The sequence below is a fragment of the Nansenia antarctica genome, assembly GCF_963989245.1.
Source record: "Nansenia antarctica genome assembly, chromosome: 3".
NCBI classification, from domain to species: Eukaryota; Metazoa; Chordata; class Actinopteri; order Argentiniformes; family Microstomatidae; genus Nansenia; species Nansenia antarctica.
Genome location: NC_137688.1, coordinates 47,992,626 through 48,017,625, shown reverse-complemented (window position 1 = coordinate 48,017,625; position 25,000 = coordinate 47,992,626). Strand labels below are relative to the sequence as shown.

The following is a 25,000-nucleotide window of genomic DNA, read 5'->3' as shown; positions in this document are numbered from 1 at the left end:
TGTTAGCTTGTGGAGATGAGGCTGTGTCCAACTGCTTTCCTTCCCAGATGAGTTGGAACCAACTGAGGTAGAACAGAAAGTAGTGTGCACTTGATCTCTACGCCGGATTTAGATCCAGGCCCAAAAACATGGACATACATAGAAATGTAGCCTATCTCTATCAGGACAGTTTTATTTGGTGGGTACATCTATGGCCGACAACATGGCTTCCTTTGATGCGTAATGACAACTGAATCACTGCTGTCCACTGTGCCATCTCTAAAGAGTCATGAGGTGTAGACAACACATTCATATTCAGTATGTGTTCACTCCCTCAATATGTGTTCACTCCCTCAAATGTCAGGTGCATGACGCTTCAGTAATCCCCCATCTCCCCACTTCTCATTCCCCAAACATCCCCCCACACACCCCCTCCAACCCCAAAAAAGTAAAATAGAACAACACTTGGGCATCACAGTATCTCAAACCTAAAATGAAACGAAACTCATGATTATATTCTTCACTTAAGCACCTGCAGAAAGAAAGAAGAAATCTCACTATTGACTTTGTCCCATCATTCCAGAATAAAAATCTGGTACATTCATGGTCATTCTCCTCTCCGTTTGGCCTGGCCAGTTGAGGTAACCTTTAACACTGTTGTTTAGCTAGATAGTACAAATTCCAAACCCGCAGTCTAATACTCTCAGTAGAACATAGTGCTTTTGTCGCGATGTCTCGAGGTACTGTACAATTCACAAAACACTTTCCTGAGTTTTCTTTGTAGACAGAGGATCAAAATAGATGAAGTGTATGAATAGGGGTCCAGACTACTGCCACCCCCAGTGGAATACTGTTGTCGGTGAGATGGTAAATAAAAGACCGACCATCGCCCATGGCAACTGCCAATCTCTAGTTTTAGTCTCGCTGTTTCAGTTAAAGCTCTTCATTATAAGCACATGCACGTGTAGAATGTGAGGCAAACAAATTGGAATATTAAAAATAAAAAAGCACCACTGCAGGCACTTGAATAGCCAACTAAAACTTCAGGAACAACAACAGAATGATATACTGTATATACACACACACACACACATACACACACACACAGGGTCTTTTCTGAGGTTGACCTGCTTGAAATGTGTAAACAATGGCCTGGCTTTTAGCAGTGTCAAGCATCCTATAATGAAAACTCTGCTCCTTTACCTGCAAAGCCATCAGTCATCGCTCAAACCACATCTCTTGGTGTGTCTTCCAACTCTGGTATGAGGTCTCCTCAGGCTTGCCTGTGTGCCTTCGTCTCTGACTACTGCCAGGGAGAGAATTCCTGACCCCTCTTTTTGGGGGTTCACTGACCACAACCAAACATTTTGTTCCACTCAGTGTAAGTGTCAATCTCTTTCTGTGATATACTGGGTTGGAATTTGCAGAAGACGTTGTCAAAGTCTTGGTAGGTGAGCGGCCTCATTTGGCCACCGGGCATGATGCCCACCAGGTCCATGCCCTGCGCCGAGGCGTGCAACATGCCCACCAGGGCGTCCTGGCACAGCCGCGCCACATCCAGGCCGGAGAAGCCCTCGGTGCGCCGCACCAGCAGCGCCATGTCTTCTTCGCTGAGGCAGTACTTGTGCTGGGACTGTGAGAGGAGCTGGCTCACTATGTGGTGCCGCGCTGCGCTGTCCGGTAACGGTACCAGCACCCGTCTCCCGAAGTACCTGCTCAGCCCCTCGTCCATGTCCTGGGGCCTGCTGGTGGAGCACACCACCAGGACCTGGCTGTTGTTGTCGTCTGCTGGTCCCAGGAGGAGTGCATCCAGCTGGGCTAGGAGTTCGGCCTTGAGCCGGTTGACGGGGCTCTCCTCGCTGAGCTGGGCCGATAGCAGCATGTCCACTTCACTGATGAACAGCACCGATGGCTGCCGACACCGGGCCACCAGGAAGGAGGCCCGCAGGATCTTCTCTCCTTCCACCAGCCACTTGGTGGCCAGCGTGGAGCCACTGAGCTGGAGAAAGGGTGCTCCCAGCTGGCTGGCCAGGCAACGGCCAAGCAACGTCCTCCCTGTGCCCCTGGGCCCGAAGAGCAGTACGCAGCGTGCGGCTGGCTCCGCCATGCCTCCAAACATGTCCGGCCTTAGCATGGGCCAAACCACTTCCTCCTTCAGGGTGGCTTTGGCCAGCTCCAGGCCTGCAATGTCACTCCAGTCCACTGGGGGGCCCTGTTGGAGGATCTCAGAGGTGACCATGTCCAGTAGGTGGGGGTCGCTGCTCTTCAGCTGCTCCTCGGCCCCGGCGGACCTGGTGGAGGATGAGGTAGCCCCTGAGTGGGAGTGGGAGAGGTGCAGCCGATGCTCCTCTGCCCCAGGCTCGCTCAGGGAGGGTGAGGCGAAGCTAACCAGGGACTCAGTGGAGCGTGAGCCGCCCAAGGTGGAGGAGGAGGCGTAGGACAAAGGGGTGATCGAAGGCCCGCCCGGCTGACCACCGAATTTCCTATGCTGCTGCTGCTCTGAGGGCATGGGCTGCTGCTTTTGGGGATTGAACGGCAAAGATGACTTCTCAGCACTCCTGTCAAATCCACTCCCTCCGCCGGCGGTTGAGACACTGCTGTCCGCGGCTACCCTGTACATGGGGCTCTCGGCGGAGTCGCGCGCCTGGCTGTAGCCACCGAAATTTCCATAAGTGGAGTCCATTTCTCCTTGCCCTGTCATGTAGAAGGCTTTCCTCTTCAGTGAGTTGGCCGAGCTGCCGTTCAGGGGGGTGGGGGCGATGGGGACGAGGTTATGGGACTGGTAGGGATAACCGGGAAGTGTGGAGGAGGGGGGCAAGGGAGTGGGGGCCGCGATGCCTGATGGGAGATAGGAGGAGGGAGGAGGGGGGGCTCCCCCAGGGCTATAGCTAGGCCCCACAGCGCTCTGAGAGGGGTACCCAGCAGGGGGGTAGTTGTATCCAGAGATGGGGGACCCACCATTGTAGGCCGGGACCAGGGTGGAGTGGGAGGGTGGTGGGGGTGGCTGCAGGAGGCCTGAGCTGTGCAGCGGGGAGGGCAGGGCAGGGGCCGAGGCAGCCTGGGAGCCGTAGCTGGTGTGCAGGTAGGAGCCGCCACCGTAGCCCGGGCCGTATTCCTGAGAGGAAATGGAGGAGTGGAGGGCTGTGGCTGTGTGGGTGTGACTCCCACAGCTGCTGCTGGAGTAGCTGGGCTCCGTCAGGGCACTGGAGGCCAACCCTGGGGAACTACACATCCCAGCCGCCGCCTCCACCACCGCCACCCCGCCCTTCCTCATGGACACCCCCTCGGGGACACAGCCCATGGAGTAGACTCCCACACCCTCCTGCCAGGATTCCGCTTCCCCCACCTTCCTCCCACTCAGGAGCCCTGGGACTCCTACCTCGGAGTACGAGGGCATCTCCAGTATCCCCGAGTACTTTTCGGCGTACCTCTTGAGCAGGTTGGAGGCGGTGAGGGCTGAGATGTCATCGTTGGCCCAGGCGTACTGGTAGGTGGCGGCGGCGGTGCGCTGCAGGTGTCCCCGGTACGCCTCGGCTTTGTGGGCTGGCGAGCGTGTGGTGGAGCTGATGTCAAAGTGCTGCTCAGCCCACTGCGCATGCTCTGGGGTCCACTGCATCTTCAAGCCTCCTGAAATGACAACAATAACAAAACACATAAACAAACTGTTAGCTTTGTCTTATTTCCATGGGAGAAGACACTCACTTCAAATTCAAAGGTAATTGGAGTTTATGCAAGTTTATATCGTAAGTGCTATTTATTGGGTGTCATAACAGTGACAGATCATCAGATTATGTCATGAGGGTTAAACATTCTGTCAGAGGAATGGAATTGATGTGATTCAAATATCAATATTGAACGATATAGCTAATGTCAGTTTGGTTTAATGGGTTAGGGTTAGGGTCAAAATCAGTTTGGTTTAACAGTATTGTGTTGAATGTCATTCCATTTATAACAACAATGATAATTGACGATTCATTGGCTGATGTCTGTTTAACTCCATAGAATAATACACAGCATAGATATTGAATGACGGAATCATATAATAGAGAATAACTGATATTCAATACATTTTGGTCATCTGAAATTCCACCGCACAACCTCAACATGTTTCTTTTGTTTCTCTGCATACACATTGAGAACCCAAAAAATTAGGTGGTGTCACTGGTGGTGACAGATCGCATGATGGACACTGGTGCCTCTGCCAAGGGACCTAGTATGGTCTACAGCTGGTTAGGACAAAATAATGCACCCTGCACAGACCAATATGACACAGACATGGCAGGTCACTCCATAATCCCCCTCTCATCTGAGGCGACCGGAGATGGGCTCCAAAACGCGCCTTGCCGAATGCCGCAAAGCAATCTCCCCCCGCCGGCAGCGCTCCGCTGCTTTCATCACACACACACACACACAGAAATGCACAAATGCACACACACACACACACACACACACACACAGAAATTCACATGCACACGCACACACACACAGACTGGAACCACAGTGTCGGCTACGAATTACAACACCCTGTGTCTCAGCCCTGACTCATTGCCACACACTACACCATCATCCCTATTTCTCTGTCTCCCTCTCTCTCTCTTTCTCTCTCTCTGTCACTTTTCCCCTCTCTTTTTGTCTCTCTCTCTCTCTCCTGCTCCTTTCTCCTGCCCACCCTCACTCATTACCCCCTCCCATCTTTGTCCTCATCCCTCTCACCCCCGTCCCTTGCTCTCTCTCTTTCTCTCCATCACACACAGACTTCACTCACCTCGCCTCTGAGGCTCAAGAGCCACTATTTCCTTTAATACCCGAATGCAATCTGCAAACACTGACAGTCACACACAGTCATCTCACTATCAAAGCACGGTGCCATCAAAGGCCAGAGCCACGTAATCGCTAGAGCCGTCTCGCAGATTGGACCCTGTTTGATTTGACTTAACACACACACACATACAGTACAAAGGATTAGGAGGGCGATTTAGCGCTTGTGTCCTGTCTCCTTTTCAGTCTCAGTGGTGTGTCATATGTGTCCACTGTTGGGGGCCCCTTAAGCACTGTCTGCTTAGAATAATATTATGCATGCACAAATGTGTGCGCAAATACGCACATACGCAGACACACACACACACACACACACACATACACAGAAACCTCACACACACACACACACACATACACACACACTCCGTGCTCACAGTGTTTGTTTGGTAATTGAGCTGGGGGGATTCCCCAGACTCCTCTCTGATTCCCTTCCCCAGCCATCTCTCAGCAGAAGCCAGCAGCTAATTAGCGGGATGACGATGTGCTAATTGTGTTAATTTACAAGGTTTTAGCCGAGGGGAGTCTTGCTAGGGCTGGCGCGCTTGTTACACTGTCTACGTAATGACTAGGAAGTTCAATAGACAAAGAGTAGTCTGGCTCAAACGTCTAATCAATTAAGTGCTTCAATCAGTGAGAAGAAATGCAACTGTTGTGGACCCTGTTGTGGCTAAGTTAGTAGTGAGTAGTGATGGATAAAGATCCATAGGCTATTATGATAACATCTCTGGTAAACTGTGTGTCTGCTAATATCTGCTATTGCTGTTGTATTTAATCATTACACCCTCTTGGCCAAGTCTCTATTGTAAAAGATAATGTGTTCTAAATAAACTACCTGATTTAATAAAAGACTGTAATCAAGCATCATAAATATTTGTTTATTGAACTTATATTATGTTCTTGAAAAGCTAAACATGACTTTTGGCTGCGAGGCAAATTACATGAAAGTTAATTTCCAGAATCCATGAGCAAGGCTAACTAAAATTCCAATATATTGTAAATATTTTAGGAAGTAGAGTTTGCCCTGGGGTTTAGAGACATTTTAAAGGAACATCCAACATCCTCAACATCCTCCAAGATCTGAGTGCACGATTCGAAGAGGCAGGCACTAGGGACAGAAAGGCGAAAATTGGTGAGTCCACTCCCCAAGAACACCCATGGCAGTAACAACATGTTTATATTCACACCGAGTGTCGGGTAGGACACTCCACTTTAGAAAGAGCTTTTTCCAGACCAGTTTGTAAATGAAATATTTATTTCAAGGTATCACATTCCCTGATCGCTACCGAAAAGCTTGAATGTTACATACTGGACCTTTATAAGTAACATCATTTTAACCAAATTGAGACCAAAGGTAACACAGATGGGATGAAGAGCTGTGATGTATTATTAAGAACCTTTGTGATTCTCCAGATCATAATCATATGTATGTGTTATGTCGTTAACTCTTATTTACAATGTCACAAAAGCTTGTAAAAGCTGTAGTGTGTTGTGCTTTAATCAAAGTTGTGGGTGGTTCTAGCTGCATTTCACACACACACACACACACACACACACACACACACACACACACACACACACACACACACACTCACACAGACACAACCCCCCCCCCCACACACACACACACAGACACTCACAAAACGGGTAACAAAGACACACAGTGGCCACTGCAAAGCATCCCTTACACACAGCATGAGATCCCTTCTCACGATATCCGATATCAGAGTCTCTCGCTCTTTAATACCAGAGTCCCTCTCTTCACAGCCACAGTCTTTTCTCCTTCATACACTCTCGCCTAACAGATCTCTCTCAATCACTGCATTCTCTTTCTTCACAGCAATGCTCTCTCTCTCTCTCTCTCTCTCTCTCTCTCTCTCTCTCTCTCTCTCTCTCTCTATCTCTCTCCTCAGAGTGCTAGTCTCCGCTCCTCACAGTGCTATTATTAACTGGAGATGCTTCCTTGCCTGCCTGAGCAGGAGGATTCACAGCCTGACTCCTGGTGCTGTGTTCTGGGGCTTGCTCTGGGGAGCACGGTTCAGCCTTCAGCATGTCAATGGAGGAAAACATATAGGGAAGGAGAGGTGTGTGTTTGTGTGTGTGTGTGTGTGTGTGTGTGTGTGTTTGCGTGTGTGTGTGTGTGTGTGTGGAGGATGATAGAGGGGTAGAGGGACAAAGGGAATGAGAGGCTACGTTACCGTTGGGGGTTGGGGAGACAGAGGGAAAAAGAGAGTGAGAGGGTCTGCAGCGGTCTGGCAACTTGGCAAATAAATAAAAACAGCCGGGCACACAAACACAAAACAAACACTGCTGCACAAAAACACACACCAACACACCAACAGACCGACAAATTCCAGCCCACCAAAAAACCTGACCCGTTGGCCCCCCTTTGTATCACTATAATATTAGAAACTCAATCATCCAACATGCATCGGTATGTATCCTATTTAAGTCTATTTAAAAAACATGAATCTTTATAATTCAATCATCAATAACACTAACCCATATAAAAGATGTGTCAGGCTTCATCAGTGCCTTCATCTTTCCAATAATGAGGTTAATGCAAAGGCGCTGTGATTACCTCTGCTATGCAAATGAGGGCCAACTGATAACTTGCACTATTTAAATAAGGTAATAATGATTACTCTAACGTTATTCAAATGAGGGCATTATGCTTTGAACTGAGTGCTTTTGAACTTGATGCACTTCCACCAAAAAAAAAAAGGCCTTCAAGACTGCATCCATTCATTGCCATGAAATCAACATGATGCTGAGAGATTTTCTGTGTGTGTGTGTGTGTGTGTGATATGTACGTGAGTGTATGGCATCTACTGTACATCTGCGTGTGTGTGTGTGTGTGTGTGTGAGTGTGCTTGTGGTCTAAAATGAGAAGAGAACCGCAGCCACATCTAACGGCATCCGAAGCTTCCTTAAAAGCATTGAGGCATGGCTCTTTCTTCTCTAGTCTGACATAAAGAAGGCCTAATCATACTCATTACAGTTTGTGTTCGTTTGCACCAGTGGAGTCGCCTATTAGAGAGTGTGTGTATAGTAAACAGCTCTTTAGAGAGAGCTAATGAGCTCTTTAAAGTCCGTCTGCTATGTGATTCTGCACACAGTGTTGGAGCAGACCACCGATTTTAGTAATGTCATAATTAAGCTCCATGCACATGTACTTACAAAGACTGACGTGTGTTTGCGTACGCACATATGCGGACACAAACACACATACTGTGTACACACACACATGCACATACGTGCACATACACACACAGACACACACACACACACACACACACGCACACACACACACACACACACGCACACACACACACACACGCACACACACACACACACACACACACACACACACACACACACACACACACACACACAGGGTCTCTCATTGTGGTTGAAACTGATTGACAAGTGATAGCTTCATCATTTCTTTAATAGACTATTTCTATATTACACATGGGAAATCTTCTCAGCAGTTATTCAAATCCTTGCCAAATAGACCAGAGGGCATTGTTTAACCTCAAATAATTCAGTAAGATTATGGTGCTTTCTAAGGGTGTGTGTGTGTGTGTGTGGCATGTGTGTGAGTGTATGGCATGTGTGTGAGTGTATGGCACGTGTGTGAGTGTGCGGCGTGTGTGTGTGTGTGTGTGTGTGTGTGTGTGTGTGTGTGTGTGGCGTGTGTGTGTGTGTGTGTGTGTGTGTGTGTGTGTGTGTGTGTGTGTGTGTGTGTGGCTGACAGTGACAACCCCAGGACTACCTTGTTAATGAGGTAGTCACACTGACACCGAAGCTAAGCCACAGGCTATGCTGTATTGGCACACTACCTGCAGTGTCAAATAATGTGATTACGCTCTCTAAAATGCAATTAATTAAGTAATTAGTCATGAACCAGTGCCAGACACTGCAATCAAAATTGTTTTAGTGTTGTGGTTAATTGAATGAACCTATATGCACTTTCAAATACAAAAACCAAATCCCTCTGAAGTTGAGTCCCAATTTATTTTTTACCATTATAACAATGCAGTGAAACGCAGGCTTTATACATGTTCATGTATGTCTAATGAAGTGGTTATGCATTGATTATGAATGAGTTATGCTTGCCTTTTGTTGGGTATGGAGCAAAATATCTTTGTATATTAGGAAGGGGTGATTGGGTGGGGCGCAACCAGAATTCAATAGTATGTATGCATGTGTATACACAATAAATGTTCAGGAAACGAAGAAAACATAGTAACTGCTGCTTCACCAGACAGGACTCAATGGTCAGATGTTAAACCTCAAAGACAGAAGAACAACTGAAGTTCTATCTGAAGTCTTTGTGTCTATTCCGTTAGTACTGTATGCAAATGCAGGTTCAAAGCAGTACTCTAAAGATTAGTAGCATACTTTGTGTCGGTGAAGAACGGGGGGGGGGGAAATCTTCTAAATGTGAGCACTCCAATTTCAAAAGTGTTAGATCAATTAATCACAAAATATTATCTGTCACTCCATAGACCCATTCCCAAAACAGGCCAACAAATATCTCTGAACCCGCTGCTAACAACCCCCCTCCCCCCCCCCCCCCCACACACAAAAAAAAACAATTTCTGTACTATCCCCATTTATATTTCAGCTATAAAATAAACAAAACCCAAGCCTTCTACTCTTTGAAGCGTGCAATTTGAGCCCAACCGCTGTTACGCGGCTTACCATGACAACCGGCTAGACTGACAGGAAACAACAACAACAGAAAGGGAGGGAAGGCGGGGAGTTGAAAGCGCAGACAGCGAGTAGTGACTTTTGACTTTCAACAGAGGCAAAGAGAGAGATGAGCTGTCATTAATGCAAAGGAAGTAAGAGGGGAGAAAAATAGATTTGTATCTACCTAGACGATATCAGTTTCACTGGAATTCAAGACATGTAGAAGGATTGACAATATTAAGGACATTGGCCGGTAGTGACAGGGTCAAATATTCCTCTGGTGATCAGTCATCTCTGCCTATAAAACTAGGACCAAAGTTTCCCAAAACTGGGCTGGAGACACTTCCAGAGCAAAAACTCTTGTTCTCGAAATGACTTCAAACACCAAGATCAAACACTGAGAACAAACATTTACCCAGCATATTCAGCCTCTAAATGTAGCCATATGAAATGTAACTGAAGCCAATTTTGTGACATCATCATCTTCATTGGTATTATCTGCACTTTCCATTGAGCTGTATAAATTGACACTGTCAAAATGTCCTTTGACTAGACACACACTATTGAAAGCCTGGGTTAAATGGAGGGCGCAGTTAAACAAATGCTCCGGATCAAGGAAATTGTGCATGGCTTCACTTGTCAGTCTGAGAGGAAATTGAGAGATATTCAGAGTGAGCTCTGAGCGGGGCCGCAGCGCCGCACCAGAAACACTAACGCGTGGCATTCATCTTTAATGCAGTCAGGGCCGGCCGTCAGCCACTCCATTTCCTGTGACTAGCACAGTGTTTCTAATCACCCAGTCACACCCAGGATCCCCTTCTCTGATAGCCCATGTATGCACACTCCTGTAGCCCGCTGAGACAAACATTGGATCATTTCTATTTCATACAAACAGCCAGAATGCCTCTCACCACTGGTGTGTTGCTTAGCCAATATAATGACCACCTTCCTTCACTCCTTATGTCCAACACAGACATAGAACAAATAGGCACAGAGAGACAGACAGATGCACGCACGCACACACACACACAGAATCCTGCAGAATCCTCTAGTAAGGCAGAGACATTTCCCCATCCCCGGTCCCCCTCCTCCTTAGAATGTGCTGATGTTCTAAAGGTTAGGAAAAACAAGTCTGGTTTGAAAGTAAACCGGCATTGAGGCCCCTCATCAGCATTCACTCTAAAGTGCTCTCCAGTGAGCGACTGTGATGAGAAGCTCCCAGTGGTGCAGCCCAGAGGCCCTTTCTCCAGGAGGACCCCAGGGTTAACACAGGGCTACGTGGTATTGATACACCCCAGACGCCCCGGATCTATACCCACGGACCACCTCGACTTTGTTTACCTGTTTGTTCCGTAATTAAAATAGATTTTAGAAGAGGACTAATCCTTTCAGAAATGACATTGATTGGGTTACAAACAGAGGAGAGTCACTGTGTCGTTTAGTTCAATGTTTCTTTTCTTTTTTCTTTTTTTTCCCCTCCACTCCTACTGACACACAAGTGTAGGGTGCTATCCTCGCGCTAGTATGAAGAACTTTGGAAAGTGCTCGACGTGAAGGACGTCATTCGGGATGTGACTGGGAGGTTTTGGCAGAGAGGGAGAGCAGAATGAAAGAGGAGAAGCCTCTCACCTCGTCTAAAGCCGTCTGTCTGCGTAAATAAAATGAGATAATTATTGAGTGAACAAGCTAGACGTTACTGTAGGCCGACGACGTCCTCGTTAGCGGCGCGGCTGTAAATCAGGACAAACACGGTTCTTTGGGACATTAAGTGCTCGCTAAGCACAGTAGATGCATCATATTTCAAGAGCAGGCCTTGTGTGGGTGAGGAGGTAGGGAAAATGGAGTGTAATGGTTATCCATTATCTTATACGGCGTGGCGGTTATAATTTTCAAGTGAGTCATTTCTGGAAGTACCTATCTATCGTGCGCTTGGAGAGAAAAGACTTTGATGGCTAATCCAAAATAACTATTGAGAGGTCGTTACCGCGACAGCGCAAAGAGACACTTTTACGAGAGAACGCTCTTCCCTCCCTCATTATTCTAATGCTCTACCCTGAGAATATCCACACATCGCACACACAAGCACAACAAAAGCCTCTGAGTAGGCCACTACATTCACTGTGGGTGGAGGAGACTCGGCACCAACAGATGCATACATCTCATTCCCCCATAAACACTCAAAGCTATTAGCGTCGGACGGATAAATATTGATCTGCGCAATCAAATGGCGATTAAAGCAGATTTGGTACATTTACAGTTGCATTAAAAAAACGATCCACCAGACACACCAAGAACCATTCTAGGTTCTCCCATCTCTACTGCCTGCTGTTTTATTTCTAGGAGTCGTAGGCCTGCTGTATGTGAGTATTTCGATCAGTTTTACTTGAGTGGTTACTGAATACCACACCGTGGTTTCCTCTTGAATGGATTTATGAAACACCAGCGGAAGCCCAATGATGCATCGCCATGTTGTGTTGTCACTAGCCTGGTGTGTGTGTGTGTACGTGTGTGTGTGTGTGTGTGTGTGTGTGTGTGTGCGCGTGTGTGTGCGTGTGGTGTGCCATCACAAACATGGCTGACTCATGACTGGCATGCAGACGGACAGCCCAAGCGTGACCATCATAGTGACAGTGTCTGTGAAAGAGTGTGTATGCATGTGTGATCTCAGCCAACAATGTAACCCACAGCCACAGAGAAGAGCTAACCAGTCAGGACCTACGCTCAGTCTGCTCACAGCCAACCTGCTTCAAAATGACAAGAGCAGGCAATCCTCCTCTAGTGAAAATACCAGGCATGTTGGCCAGATGGAGTTCAATAGGCCTCCTTCAAACAGGAGTTGGCAGAGATTAAAAACTGCCATGAGCAACAGAATCTGTCTGGACTCGTGAACAGGCCCAGTCTCATAAGCTCTCACCCAACATACTGTAAATACACAGGATCCTTCTGGGGACCGACTGTCAAAGGTGTCAAGTCTTTCATACCAACCGTTGGCCACAGCTCGATCTTTTTAAAAAAAGAAATAAAATGTGTCCTACAGCCAACAGAAAGCTGATGTTTAAGTAGAGTGAGTTATACTGTAACAGAGTTTAATACAGTGCATTTGGAAAGTGTTCAGACCACTTCTCTTTTTCCACATTTTGTTATGTTATAGCAGGGGTGGCCAACCCATCTCTTTGCCTCTCTGTGTGCGGCTCTTTAATCCATTCATTAAAAGTGTTAACCATGTCTCTATTCTCAATAATTTCAGTAATAATTGTACCAAATTGGGGCCATTAACACTAACTTGTGTGAGAGTAAGTTATATGTGGGTGCAAGCATGTTTTTGATATTGTCAATCGTCTCACTTTTACTAGGTGAGCTGGTAACACAAATATGCCAGGGAAAAAGAAAATGGACATAAGGACCTTTTTTGGTATAAGGGCAGCAGAGACAAGTACAGGGACACAGGTGAGGTCTTACAATACTAATGTTTTTAACAGTGCAATACATTTAGAGTTGAGAATAGCTAAATCTGTAATGTTTTGTTTTGTTTCTAAGGAGATTGAATCAGGTCCACCTGCTAGGAAATAATGTAGATTACTACTCTATAAGTTTAATTAAGTCCATCTTAATGCAAGAACAATAGTTTGTGTACTTTTGGAATTAATATCTTTGTTTTTATAGGGTCTCTGATTTGCATAGGAATCAATTACACATTGTGTAGATTAGGATTTCACTACCAACTCAGCACACTTTTGCACCTTGATCCTGACAAACTCCTCAGTCCCTGCCAGTGACAAATATACCCATAACTTGATGTAACTACCACTATTCTTCACACGAGAGATGGTGTAGAAACTGCATTGCATGTGCTGGATTTGCACTAAACTTAATGCTTTGTAGTAAAACCAAGTACAGTAAACACATTTCCAGTCACTTTTTTTGCTGTATCACTTGAATGTATTGTTGCAAACACAATTATGGATATGAGATAGATTATTTTTCCATTAAGGGATTCTTTTTGGCCACTTGGTTATAGACCAATTTTGTAGAGTGACAGAGATGATGTTCCATCGACTGTATTTTTTCCTCTCCACCAATCAACTTTGTAGATTTGTGTAAGTCTCCCCAGGCCTCAGGGTTGCATTCCTGAGCAGTTTTGTTCCTCTCCATTTGCTCAATTTGTAATGACAACCTGATCCACACAGTGTGTAATCCACACAGTATGCAGATCAGAGAAAAAGAGGAGATCAAAGATATTGATTCCAAAATTACATGAACTATTATCCTTGCATTAAGATGGACTCAATTCAACATATTGAGTGATTTGTTGATGAAATTTTTGCTAATTTTAAGAGTGTCATTGCAAAGGGTCTGAATACTTATGTACATGAGTACATCTGTATTTCAATTTTAATAATTGTACTGAAATTTCAAAAAGGTGGTTTTGCTTTGTCATTCTGTGTATTGATGGCAAATTATTTTAATTTAATCCATCTTAAATTGAGACTATACCACAACAAAATGTGGAAAAAGTGAAGGGGTCTGAATACTTTCCGAATGCACTGTATCTGCTGTTTTGCTTCTGGAGAAGGCACACACCAAGTCAGATTCATGAAAATATAATATACTGGTACACCCAAAATGTATCATTGGCCCTTTTTACAATGCATGCTTGGAAAGATACACAGAATAATGTATATAGGGTTAGGGTTAGTGTATCCATAAAGCATACAAAACACACATTTCCCCAAACGATCCAAAAATCTATTTTTAACAATTTTCTAAACTTTTCTAAAACATGATGAAATACTCAGGCTATCTTGAAACTCTAATACACATACCTCTGCTTTGAATCCAGTCTGGATTTCATTATGCTGGAATTCACACAGGTTGTCTAAACACTCAAACAGTGAATCAATACGCCCATCGATCTGTGGCATTGAGACTGAGTCAGACGTGTCGAGGGGGCAGGAGATTCTCACTACAGCTCCCCAGCCTGGTAGGAGCCGGCCAGGAGCTTTTAAATACACAGGGACCGCATCTACACACACATGCACGCTCACACACACACACAAGCACACACACACACACACACACACACACACACACACGCACACACACACACACACACACACACACACACACACACACATCAAAGTGGATACCTATGCACACACCCACACATATACATACACGCATACCTATGTAGCGCGCACATTATACTCGAACAAACCCACACACACAAACATATAAATCCTCAGACATTAGTATTGTAGTCACAGTAGTATACACCACACACACACACACACACACACACACACACACACACACACACACACACACACACACACCTCTGTCTTAATGCCTCTTAATAATGTTTCATTTTTTGCAAGTTGGATTTAACTAAAGTTTGTCTCTTCACAAGGACCTCCATTTAAGTTCTCTGGCTGAGTATCAAGCCTGCTGCTGTGGCTGCATGGGTTCTCCTACTGAGCTGAGTTGACGCAGTCGATTGCTTTGAATTATTCATCTGGATGGGGTGATGAGATGGCCTCTGCAGTCTCTGACTGAGAGGTAGATTTGAAGAGTCCAAACTTTATAAAAACCATCGACTGCACCGACATAGCACCTTGAACAACGTACTCGTCCTACGGTATGGCGAGTAATGTCACAGCATGGAAGGGAAAACATACATATTGATGTGATTATTAACTTTAAAAAATCTAAGTTTGTCAGATGTGTTAGACCTGTGATGTAAGTATACTATAACCTTGCTGGGTGGGAATATTTAGAAGATGGTTTAGTAGAACCATTCTGAACACTATTACAAACACAGACTACCGTAGTGAGTCTGGTTTCTGAATATGACGCCGTTCATATTTTAGAGTAAATATTCAATAAGACGGGTCGATACTGAAGCTGAACATATACTGCAGTGCGTACGGGCCCAACTCCTGCAGGTTTACGGAGCATTTGCATCATATGTTAAGTTTGAGCGGTCATTTCTTTCAGTGGTAGATGTAACAATGTAATAGTATCAACATGTTGTTACCTAATTATTAACATTACAATGTTATTCCTACAGTGCAATGAAGAATGGAGTTAATACATCTCATTCCTAGACACATTACAATGTTACTACACAAACGCAAGAGCAACTGAAGGAAATACAATGTGAAAACAAAGTAAAATATAATGCATCCGTCTTTATTAATAACAAACCAACATTAATACATTGCTCCTGGCCATATCCTCTATTTTAGTTTTACATTACACATTTCATTTCCTCAAATAAGTGGATAGATGGGGAAAATAAAATCTAACAATCATCACATTATGCTCAAGCTTGCAAAGTTATGCACATAATATCAACCATCGCTTATCACCATTTCACAGACGAAAAAGATACATCAAATAGTCGATAAATGAATTTCCCTCTCAAAAAGGCAGGTATTTGTATAAATCAAACAAAACCAGAGCAGTGACAAAACGTCTAGCTCCTTGATATGATATCTCAGAGGTGAAACGTGATGGGCACCAATGAGCAGACGGCATCTCGGGAGATTAAGAGAGAGAGAAGCTTTAACGTAATCATGAGGGAGGCTCATCTTTCAGGGACCAGTAATAATGAGCAATCAATAACGCCACTAACAGAGTCAGAGAGAGAGGCTGACAGCAGATGTAGCCCTGTTAACAGGCAGCGTCTGCTCTCACATTACGGCTGTGGGGTGACACACACACACACACACACACACACACACACACACACACACACACTCCTCAGGTGACACCCAACAGCAGTGTGTCACTACGAGGACTTGTATTGATTTCTGACTGTAATCACATTCACTGGTAATGTACATTATACAGTAGTAGATGGAAGATGTTCTACAGGCCAACGGCAACAAGGACCGATTAGAAACATAAGTAAAAGGTTTATGACTAAAGAGAAGATAACAATAGAATGTCTTCTATCCGACCATATTTAACAATCAAATACCTGACTAACTAATCAAAATAATGTCATACATTTAAGCATTTCAGTGTAAATCCATAGTTATGACACAGTCTACTGTAGGTGTGCTTCCTGAAACAGTTTTGTACATGCTGGAGGTGGTAGTTGCCCTTCACCACTGATCTAAAGTCAGATTACCCTTCCCCCATTCGGAAGGTGAACAAATATCTGACCTTGTATCAGTGGTGAGAGGGAGACATACCACAGCAGCTATCACATGATACTGTTCCACAGTGGCTATCACACACCACACCACAGTGGCACACACAACACCACAGTGACTATCACACACCACACCACAGTGGCTATCACACACCACACCACAGTGGCTATCACACACAACACCACAGTGGCTATCACACACCACACCACAGTGGCTATCACACACAACACCACAGTGGCTATCACACACCACACCACAGTGGCTATCACACACCACACCACAGAGGATATCACACACCACACCACAGCCATGCTGACATCCAGTCATATCTTCCCTTGTCGAACCCTTTTCACTCAATCAGAGGGTTAGGGTTGAGGAAAAGGAAATGAGATGCACAACATACTTCCAGACAAATTATCTCCTAGCAACGCATTAGCCCAATTACCAGTACACGCTACACTGTACAGGTCCTATAACTGTATAGGTAGGTACCTGTGTGTCAGTGTAATGGATGTGGTTGCTAGCATTTTGTTTCAGCATGTTCATAGAAACCTATTTTTGGATATTGTAGTCTTTCATCAATGCCTATTGGCTGGTAGATCAAGTGTATTTGGGGTGTGATCCTTTTGTAAAGTATGTAGCTTGCCAAATGGCCCATAGGGCAGGAGCCTATCTCCTGTTTCCGTAGTGTGAGGCGGCTTGATGTACAAGTACAACCCCTGGACATGACGCTGGTATGTCACAGGGTGATCCTTTTGAATTCCTAGCAATTAAAGAAACACATTGGACTTGCAATTCTTATATGGAATGCACTAAACCCCTTTTTGTTAGTATTGTAGATAGAGACGTGGTCACACTCTGTGTAGGCTATTTGTGAACGATATATAATGTTAAGATGAATGGAATCAATATACAGAATAGAGGCAATGACAAGGTTAGTGAATGAGCGGAAGAGGAGAAAGCAGTGGGAAGATGCATGTGGACGAACCCAACTGCATAAAGATGCGCGTCTTTGTTCTCGCCACTTTTCCGAAGATGCATTGGAGGCATTTAATCGAATGAAAGAGCGCACAGGTAAGAAGACTACGCTTTATCATAAAACGATAGTTTGATAACGTCAACTTGCCTTGAACGAATGAACACCTTTTCACCCTTGCAGAAAAATCCATGTTGCCGGACTTTATGGGTTCTTGAGACATTTTCATATAATAGGGTAGCCAGCATTGTGAAGTTACTTGATTTTCTATTTGTTATTATAGCACCACTTATGGTCTAATCATGGTAATTATTTCTGGCATTGTTACTGATGCTCTCTAGTTGTGGCATGCACATTTATAGCATTTTTGCTCTGCTAGGGACTTTACCTATACTACTATGTAGAAGTAGGAACACTAACTATTCAAGAGCTTATTGGTGAAAAAAACACATATTTGCCTTTATGCTGTAGTGGTTGGCCTTCAGTGTGAGTTGTAAATTCGCTCAACTTCCTGAGAACACTTCCAGTAACGAGTATGTTTATTTCCCAGCCCACGGCTCCACACATCACTAAGACAGCCAGTTCCCTCAGTCTGTAGTAAAGGCTCTCCATGGTGTGTGTGTGTGTGTGTGTGTGTGTGTGTGTGTGTGTATGTGTGTGTGTGTGTGTGTGTGCGCCTGTGCACGTGCATGAGTGTATGTGTATCTGGGTAAACTACATCCCCTTCCCAAGGGATCACTTAGTCACTCCAAGAAAGCAGAGCTGGAGGATAGAGCTAAACAAGGGTTCATTGGCCAAAATCTCTTCACTTTACAAACACACACAAACAGACACACATGCATGCACACACACACACACACACACACACACACAAAATACACACACACAAACAAACACACACAAACACTTTCCCGTAAGCAATATCCCTGTAAGCGTTCATCCACAGAGAATAGCCAAACAGTGTTGGAAGGAGAGATAGAGAGAACGAATGAACAAAAAAGAGAAGAAGGAGACTAGCTGGACTGGGTCCAGGGGAACAAACCACACTTGACTCTCAACCACTTCTCACTGCCTCAATACCATGTAAGCCTAATGGCGTGAACATGCAGCCAATTGATTTGTAAACCAATAGGCCTGTCCCCTTGCAAATTCAGATTACCTAGTTCACTGGTTCAACATTGAATAGTCATCATTTACTTCCCACTCTGACCACAAATACTTGAGTGTGTGTGTGTGTGTGTGTGTGTGTGTGTGTGTGTGTGTGTGTGTGTGTGTGTGTGTGTGTGTGTGTGTGGAGGGGGGGGGGATTAATTTGCCCACATATAGAATCAAAGTACTACATACAGAATAACATCTCCTTTCATAACTTATCCTAAGTTCTTTCTCTGCTGACCGCCAGCATACACACTTGAATCTGTTGTCCATCTGCAGTGGTGAGAATAATTGAACATTATCCACTGTCAGAGTACATTTCACTCATGTCTCTGTGTTCAAGAGGATAACCGTAACAATCCCTTTATCTACAAAGGAACTCTAGTCGTCCATATTGGACAATGCTTCTATTATGGCCAAGCTTCTCAATCCTCTTCTTCTCCGTCTCCTCTCAGTCTCTCTTTTAAATGGGAAAGAGTATTCATTTGACATGCTTGGATATCACGAGAAAGACTATAATATGTGTGCTTTACATAAACGGACTGGGAGCTCTCTTTATTGAAGGAGTGATACTGTCTGTTGCTGAGCCACCTGAATCCTTCAAATATTAGCTTTTTCTGTTGTTCGGTTTTCACTGCACACACACACACACACACACACACACACACACACACACACACACACACACACACACACACACACACACACACACATACCACTACTACTTTCAGATAAGACTTGACAGTCATAATCTCCTAATGCACACTCCTTTTCCCTGTTAGAATGGTTTCCCACCCGTGTCATTTTGAAGGGAGGGCTGGATAAATAGGATACAAGCATCAGATGAGAGGGTGGGGAGACGTACATTACGGTGATATGTATTCTAGACATCTCAGAGCTTAACGGCTGTCATCTCAGATAGACTGACAATCCATGTGTTTTTTGAGAGGCGATGGTACTTTACGTATAAAAGTCCACCAATCAGCAAACAGCAGGCCAAATAAAGACAATTATTACAGCTGCCCACCAGTTTTTTCCAGGAAAATCATGTCCAGCTGGTCCAACCTGTCGGATGGATTTCTGTTGAAGCCATCTGTGTTCATACACAGAAACTGTGCGATTCAGTGTAAAACCTTGTAAAACAAAAACACTGCAAAGCCAACCTAGACCTCACACACCTCCACCTTAACAATATAGGTAGCCTGTGTGTTAAACACCCTACAGCTAATGTGGCTAATAAATGAGAAAACCAGTGGCAGACTAACAGCTCTAATTCTCCTTCACAGGCTATCATGTTGCGTCGGAGAGACGGATCAATACCATTTGCTCAACACACAGGAGGACCAGAATCTATAAAAGCACTTTTATTGAGTAATTAAACACCCATTACTGTCCTGGGCAGCCAAACAATAAATTTGATAAGCCTCTCAGACGCACATCCAGCCGTGATTAATACCCCGCGCATGCATGACACGGAGACCGCCATGACATTATGCTAAGCCCTGGGCTCACACTGTATACAGCGCGGCTGTGGTGCTAGTGCTTACAGGGCACTTTCAAGGGTGCCGTGTAGGACCTTCAAAAGACTGTGTAAAGTGATGTTTCCCTTCTGTTAGAGTTAAACTAAAGGAAATGTTCTGGGGGAAACCATGTAGATAAAAAAAAGAATAAAGGTCTAGGATTAAGGTCTACATTGTGAATCCATGAAAAGGCTGGAGCGTGCTGGTGTATGATTAGCTGGTGGCCGCATTAAAAATCTTAATTTGAGAGCAACAGCAGTGTGGGCAGTAGTGTAGACATGAAGTTCATTTTCACAATACTGTGAATTCAAACTCAAACATTTGAAGTGTGGAAACAGATGCAAAAAAGGATGTTTGTTCAGTTGAGGTATCACCGAGCTACTTTACACCAATGCTACTTAAATCATTTTTTTGTCCCAAAAATAAAGAAATAATGCAAAGCATTGTGCAGACTGAAAACAGAAAACATATCCAAACTGCGGAATCCGATGCAAAATAAAGATGCTCAGTTGAGTTATCAACAAATGGAATGCCACTTTAGTTGAACATGTACAAGGTATAGCCCAGATACTGTAGCAACATCAAGACCTTATGCGTAGCAACAGAAACAAGATAATCAAAAAGGTACGTAGTTTCTTATTATCTATGGTAAACTCTCACATTACATGTTCCACTAACAAATATACTGTATGTCCATTTCAAAACAATCAGATCATCCAAATTACATAACAATATGAGGAGACATTTTTCAACTTTTAAAAAGGACCTTTTCAAATTTGAACAATACACCAAATAGAGTACCCACAATTCCGCCCTTGTTTGAGAGCATTTTGCCTTGTTGAGGCAACAATATGGCATCTGGGTAAATTATCGTTAAATATGAATGGTCCATTCACTCAGCTCAATGGCCTCCGTTGGCAATGCCCCACTACCCCCCCCCCCCCCACACACACACACACACACCCCTTACTCCTTCCCTACCCCCTTTTACATACTGACACAACAATATTCTGTGCAGGGCTCTTGGCAGTTTCCCCCAAAAAGAAACAAAAGAGGAACTTCAATCCGTTCCTGACAGCCTCAAAAAGCACTAAGCCCTCAGTGAAACGCGAGTTTCTTGGCAAAAGCAAACCGATTTGACAACAATGGGCAAATCATACAGCGGTTTATGAGCTTTAGAAGGATACAATGGCGCTCCTATTCCGAAACCACACATTAGTAATCATGTCATCGGGACCCCCCGGGGGGCTTTCATTGGCTAGGAGGAGGGTGTAACAGGATGAATGTGTGTGCATGCTTGGGAGATGGAAGATGGCCAAGTCTTGCCATTCAACACACTCCTTGGGTGTGATCTGGTAGGTCGCCACTCGCCATACACATTCTTACAGTACATACGCGCACATGCATGTGCACACACACCCGCGTCTCACACACGCACATGCACGGCGCACACAGCCTAAACAGTCTATAACCAGTTGATTTATAATTTTCCTTTATAATAAGACTCGACAAAAAAAACTAGATTCGAGTATTTGAGTAGAGTAGAAGTCGATGGATTTTCCACACCCAAAAATACATATTACACATCTCAAATGTTGCACATAATTGAATGCGCTTGAATTGAATTGACTTCCTTGACCTACAACAACACCGTCAGACACCCACTCAGAAGTCAATACCACACGTGGATATGTGGATGTGTCTGAAACCAGGCCGGAGAGCCGGAAATGCATGCGGAGTATAGGATCTCATTATACAGTGCATACCATCATTAGCAGGGTTTACTCAGTAGACTCTACTGTATATTCACCCCAAACCCCTCACCCGTATATCAATCCACCCCACCAGGAGGGAAAACAGAGCACCACTGCCCACACACACACACACACACACACACACACACACACTTCTCCACAGGTCTCCTGCAGCTCAACCTGATTATGCACACGCTTCTGCTGGACGTGGCACTTTACAAAACACTTTCTCTGTCTCCGTCCTCTCTGACTGTCTGTTTGTCTCCTGGAGACAGGCCACAGGCTGCTGAGCCACCCCGCACCGCGCAGCCCCGCGCGCCCAGCTACTCAAGGTCCTTTGTGTCCATCGTCTGGCAGCCTGCCAAACTGTCAAACAGACACACACACACACACACACACACTCACGCGCGTGCGCGTGAACCTGTGCAACACACTCACACACAATTCACTTTCTCTTTCTCTCAACCAGACAATCACACACACACACACACACACACACACAATACAAACAGGGGCTTACTATACTTATACCAAGGCTGACAGAGATGATGCGTTTCTTCCCAATGATCAACGCCCTGCTAATCAAGACCTCCAACAACCAAGACCCACTCTCACGTTAGCAGAGCTGCACTTCAGCTTCAGTCAGATACATGATCAGATCAGAGAACGGCACAAAAGACAGATAAGACATGACTCTTCTTCTCCATTACTTTTGCTGCTGCTGACTTTCCCCTCCAGCCCTGAAAAAGGCAGTCATCGTTTAACCAGTTGCCTCAAATCAACGGCAGCCGCTGCGCATGTCAATGGACAATTTAACTTAAGACGTCTGCAATAACTTAATTAGAAGGCCGCAGTCTAATTTGAAGACACAATGTACAGGATAAGCTGGGCGCCTGTGTCTATAGTGATCAAACGAGGCAGAGTATCCAAAGTGGAAGTTAACTTTAATAAGTCTTTAGCATATTTAACTTCTCCCCCACTGCGGCAGTGAAATGTTTTAATATCTAAGTGCGAATCCCAGGCATGGGTAATGTGGAGATTTCAGGAGAAGAGCATGCAGGGTAAGCAGTGTGTTTAAAATTCAGAAAAGGCAGCGGATCGAAGACAGAAAAGAAAAAAAAATCTAGAGCTTTGATTTGATTAAACCTATGAAAATGGTGCATTACATAAAAAAGGGGAACTTCAAACACTTTGAGCACTGGCCGTCCATGGAGATTTTATATTTTTATTCCTGTATTAACATTTGGTGAGTTTGGCTCGATATTATGTGCTCAGGCTGAAGAAACCGTACGGTGGAACAAAGACGTGTGGCGTTCCACTGATCCCTGATCAGCGGTTGCCTCGTGGGGGTAAAGTGTTGTAGCCCGACGTTATCTGGTGGTTAGCAGACGTTGTAGGAGTCTGCTTCTCCAGGCCACAGGAAATGCACGCCTTCCTGGCCAGACAATGACTCCTGCCTTGGGTACTCACAACACACCTGAGCACGCACGCACGCATGCACGCATGCACGCACGCACACAGACACACAGACACATACTGCTCTTCCTCTTTTAGTAGCCGCAGAACCATCTGCTGCATATCCTTCTCAAGAAACCAACAACTAACCGACACTTACTATTTCATAATCATCCTAATTATGGGCAACGTCAGCATTATTATAACAATATTACAAAGTGAATACATGCTTACATTTATGGAATTTCTCTAATCAATTTGGCTTATTGTACATTTATGCCGGATGTCCCTGGAAATCTGTAAAAATGTTTACCAGTTCAATATTGAGTATTAATTCAAGGCAATTCAAGGCTATCTCCCTTTAAGCACAAAAGTGTATGGTAATCACAATTATGGACCATTCTTTCAAATAGTGCCATATACTGAATACAAGATATTGACTGACTTTCCCATTGACACAAAGCTATACCTAACACGAAGATACACCTGGCCTATATTTGCCGGCAAAGACTGTGAGTGTTCAAGGAGATGAAGAAACCCATGTTTCAAAGTAGAACAACCTTTCCCTTCTCACTGGAGCTGTAGGGATAGAGTGACTGTAGCATATCCTAACTCAGATGCATTACTGGGCTAAACCTGGTTTACACCATTTACACACTCTCTTTACAGAAACCTCACAAGGCAGAAAAACAGGGGGAACATGTTCAGTGGTAGGTGAAGAATGATTCTGGTTAAAAATGGAGAGAGAGAGAGAGAGAAAGGCTTTGGACATTGTATCATAGGCCTGATAACGTATCATCCAGTTCACAAAAAAAAAAGAAATACGCCATTGCAATAATGCTGTCAGTCAGAAACAATAAATTAACAGACTTGATTAAAACCACATTGACAGCAAGCCAGACTGACTCTCATGAAGAAGTAAAAGAGGAGGAGGAGGAGGAGGAGGTGGAGAAAGAGGAGGAGGAGGAGGAAGACAAGAAGGAGGAAAGGGGGAGGCAGGATGTCATGGATTTAGGGATTTGCTGCCGTTCATCTTCGCGGAGCCTCTCGTGATACAGAATGGTAACAGACAGCCGCCTGGCGTTCCTGTATCTCTGACTAGGGTCGCTGAGAGAGTCGCCGTCTCACAGAGACCCACAAAGACAACATAGCCAGCTGCCACACGCAGAGGGACTGTCTTAGGGGACAGAAAGATGAGAGAGAGAGAGACCAGGAGGTGGGGGGGGGGGGGGAGGCGGGAGAAAGACATAGACAGAAGCAGACAAACAGAACGAGGAAGAGAGAGAATAATGTTTCCTTTTGCATGGGCTGAGCTCCCTCTGGGTCTCTCAGGGCTCTGAGAATCCAGAACACAAAAGACAACACTTAACATATTTAGCTAAATGATGACAACCCTGCCTCCATCTGCCTTTGACGGGGCCTTTGTCAGAAGTGGAGACAGGAAAGAATCCACAGCTATGGACTCGAGGGGACAAATGTCTCTCTCTG

At 44.9% G+C, this 25,000-nt stretch overlaps 1 protein-coding gene across 2 annotated transcripts in view; it reads right to left on the bottom strand.

Moving 5' to 3' along the window:
- Positions 1 to 1,324: 1,324 nt before the first annotated feature.
- The window catches only part of LOC308152451 (fidgetin-like), a gene marked incomplete at its 3' end in the record, with an annotated part of 27,731 nt that continues 4,055 nt past the window's right edge, over positions 1,325 to 25,000 (bottom strand). For both annotated transcript variants that reach the window (XM_080525437.1, XM_080525436.1), the window contains exon 3: positions 1,325 to 3,606. In XM_080525437.1, the coding sequence (XP_080381563.1) occupies positions 1,325 to 3,606 (2,282 nt within the window). The remainder of the gene's footprint in view (positions 3,607 to 25,000) is intronic.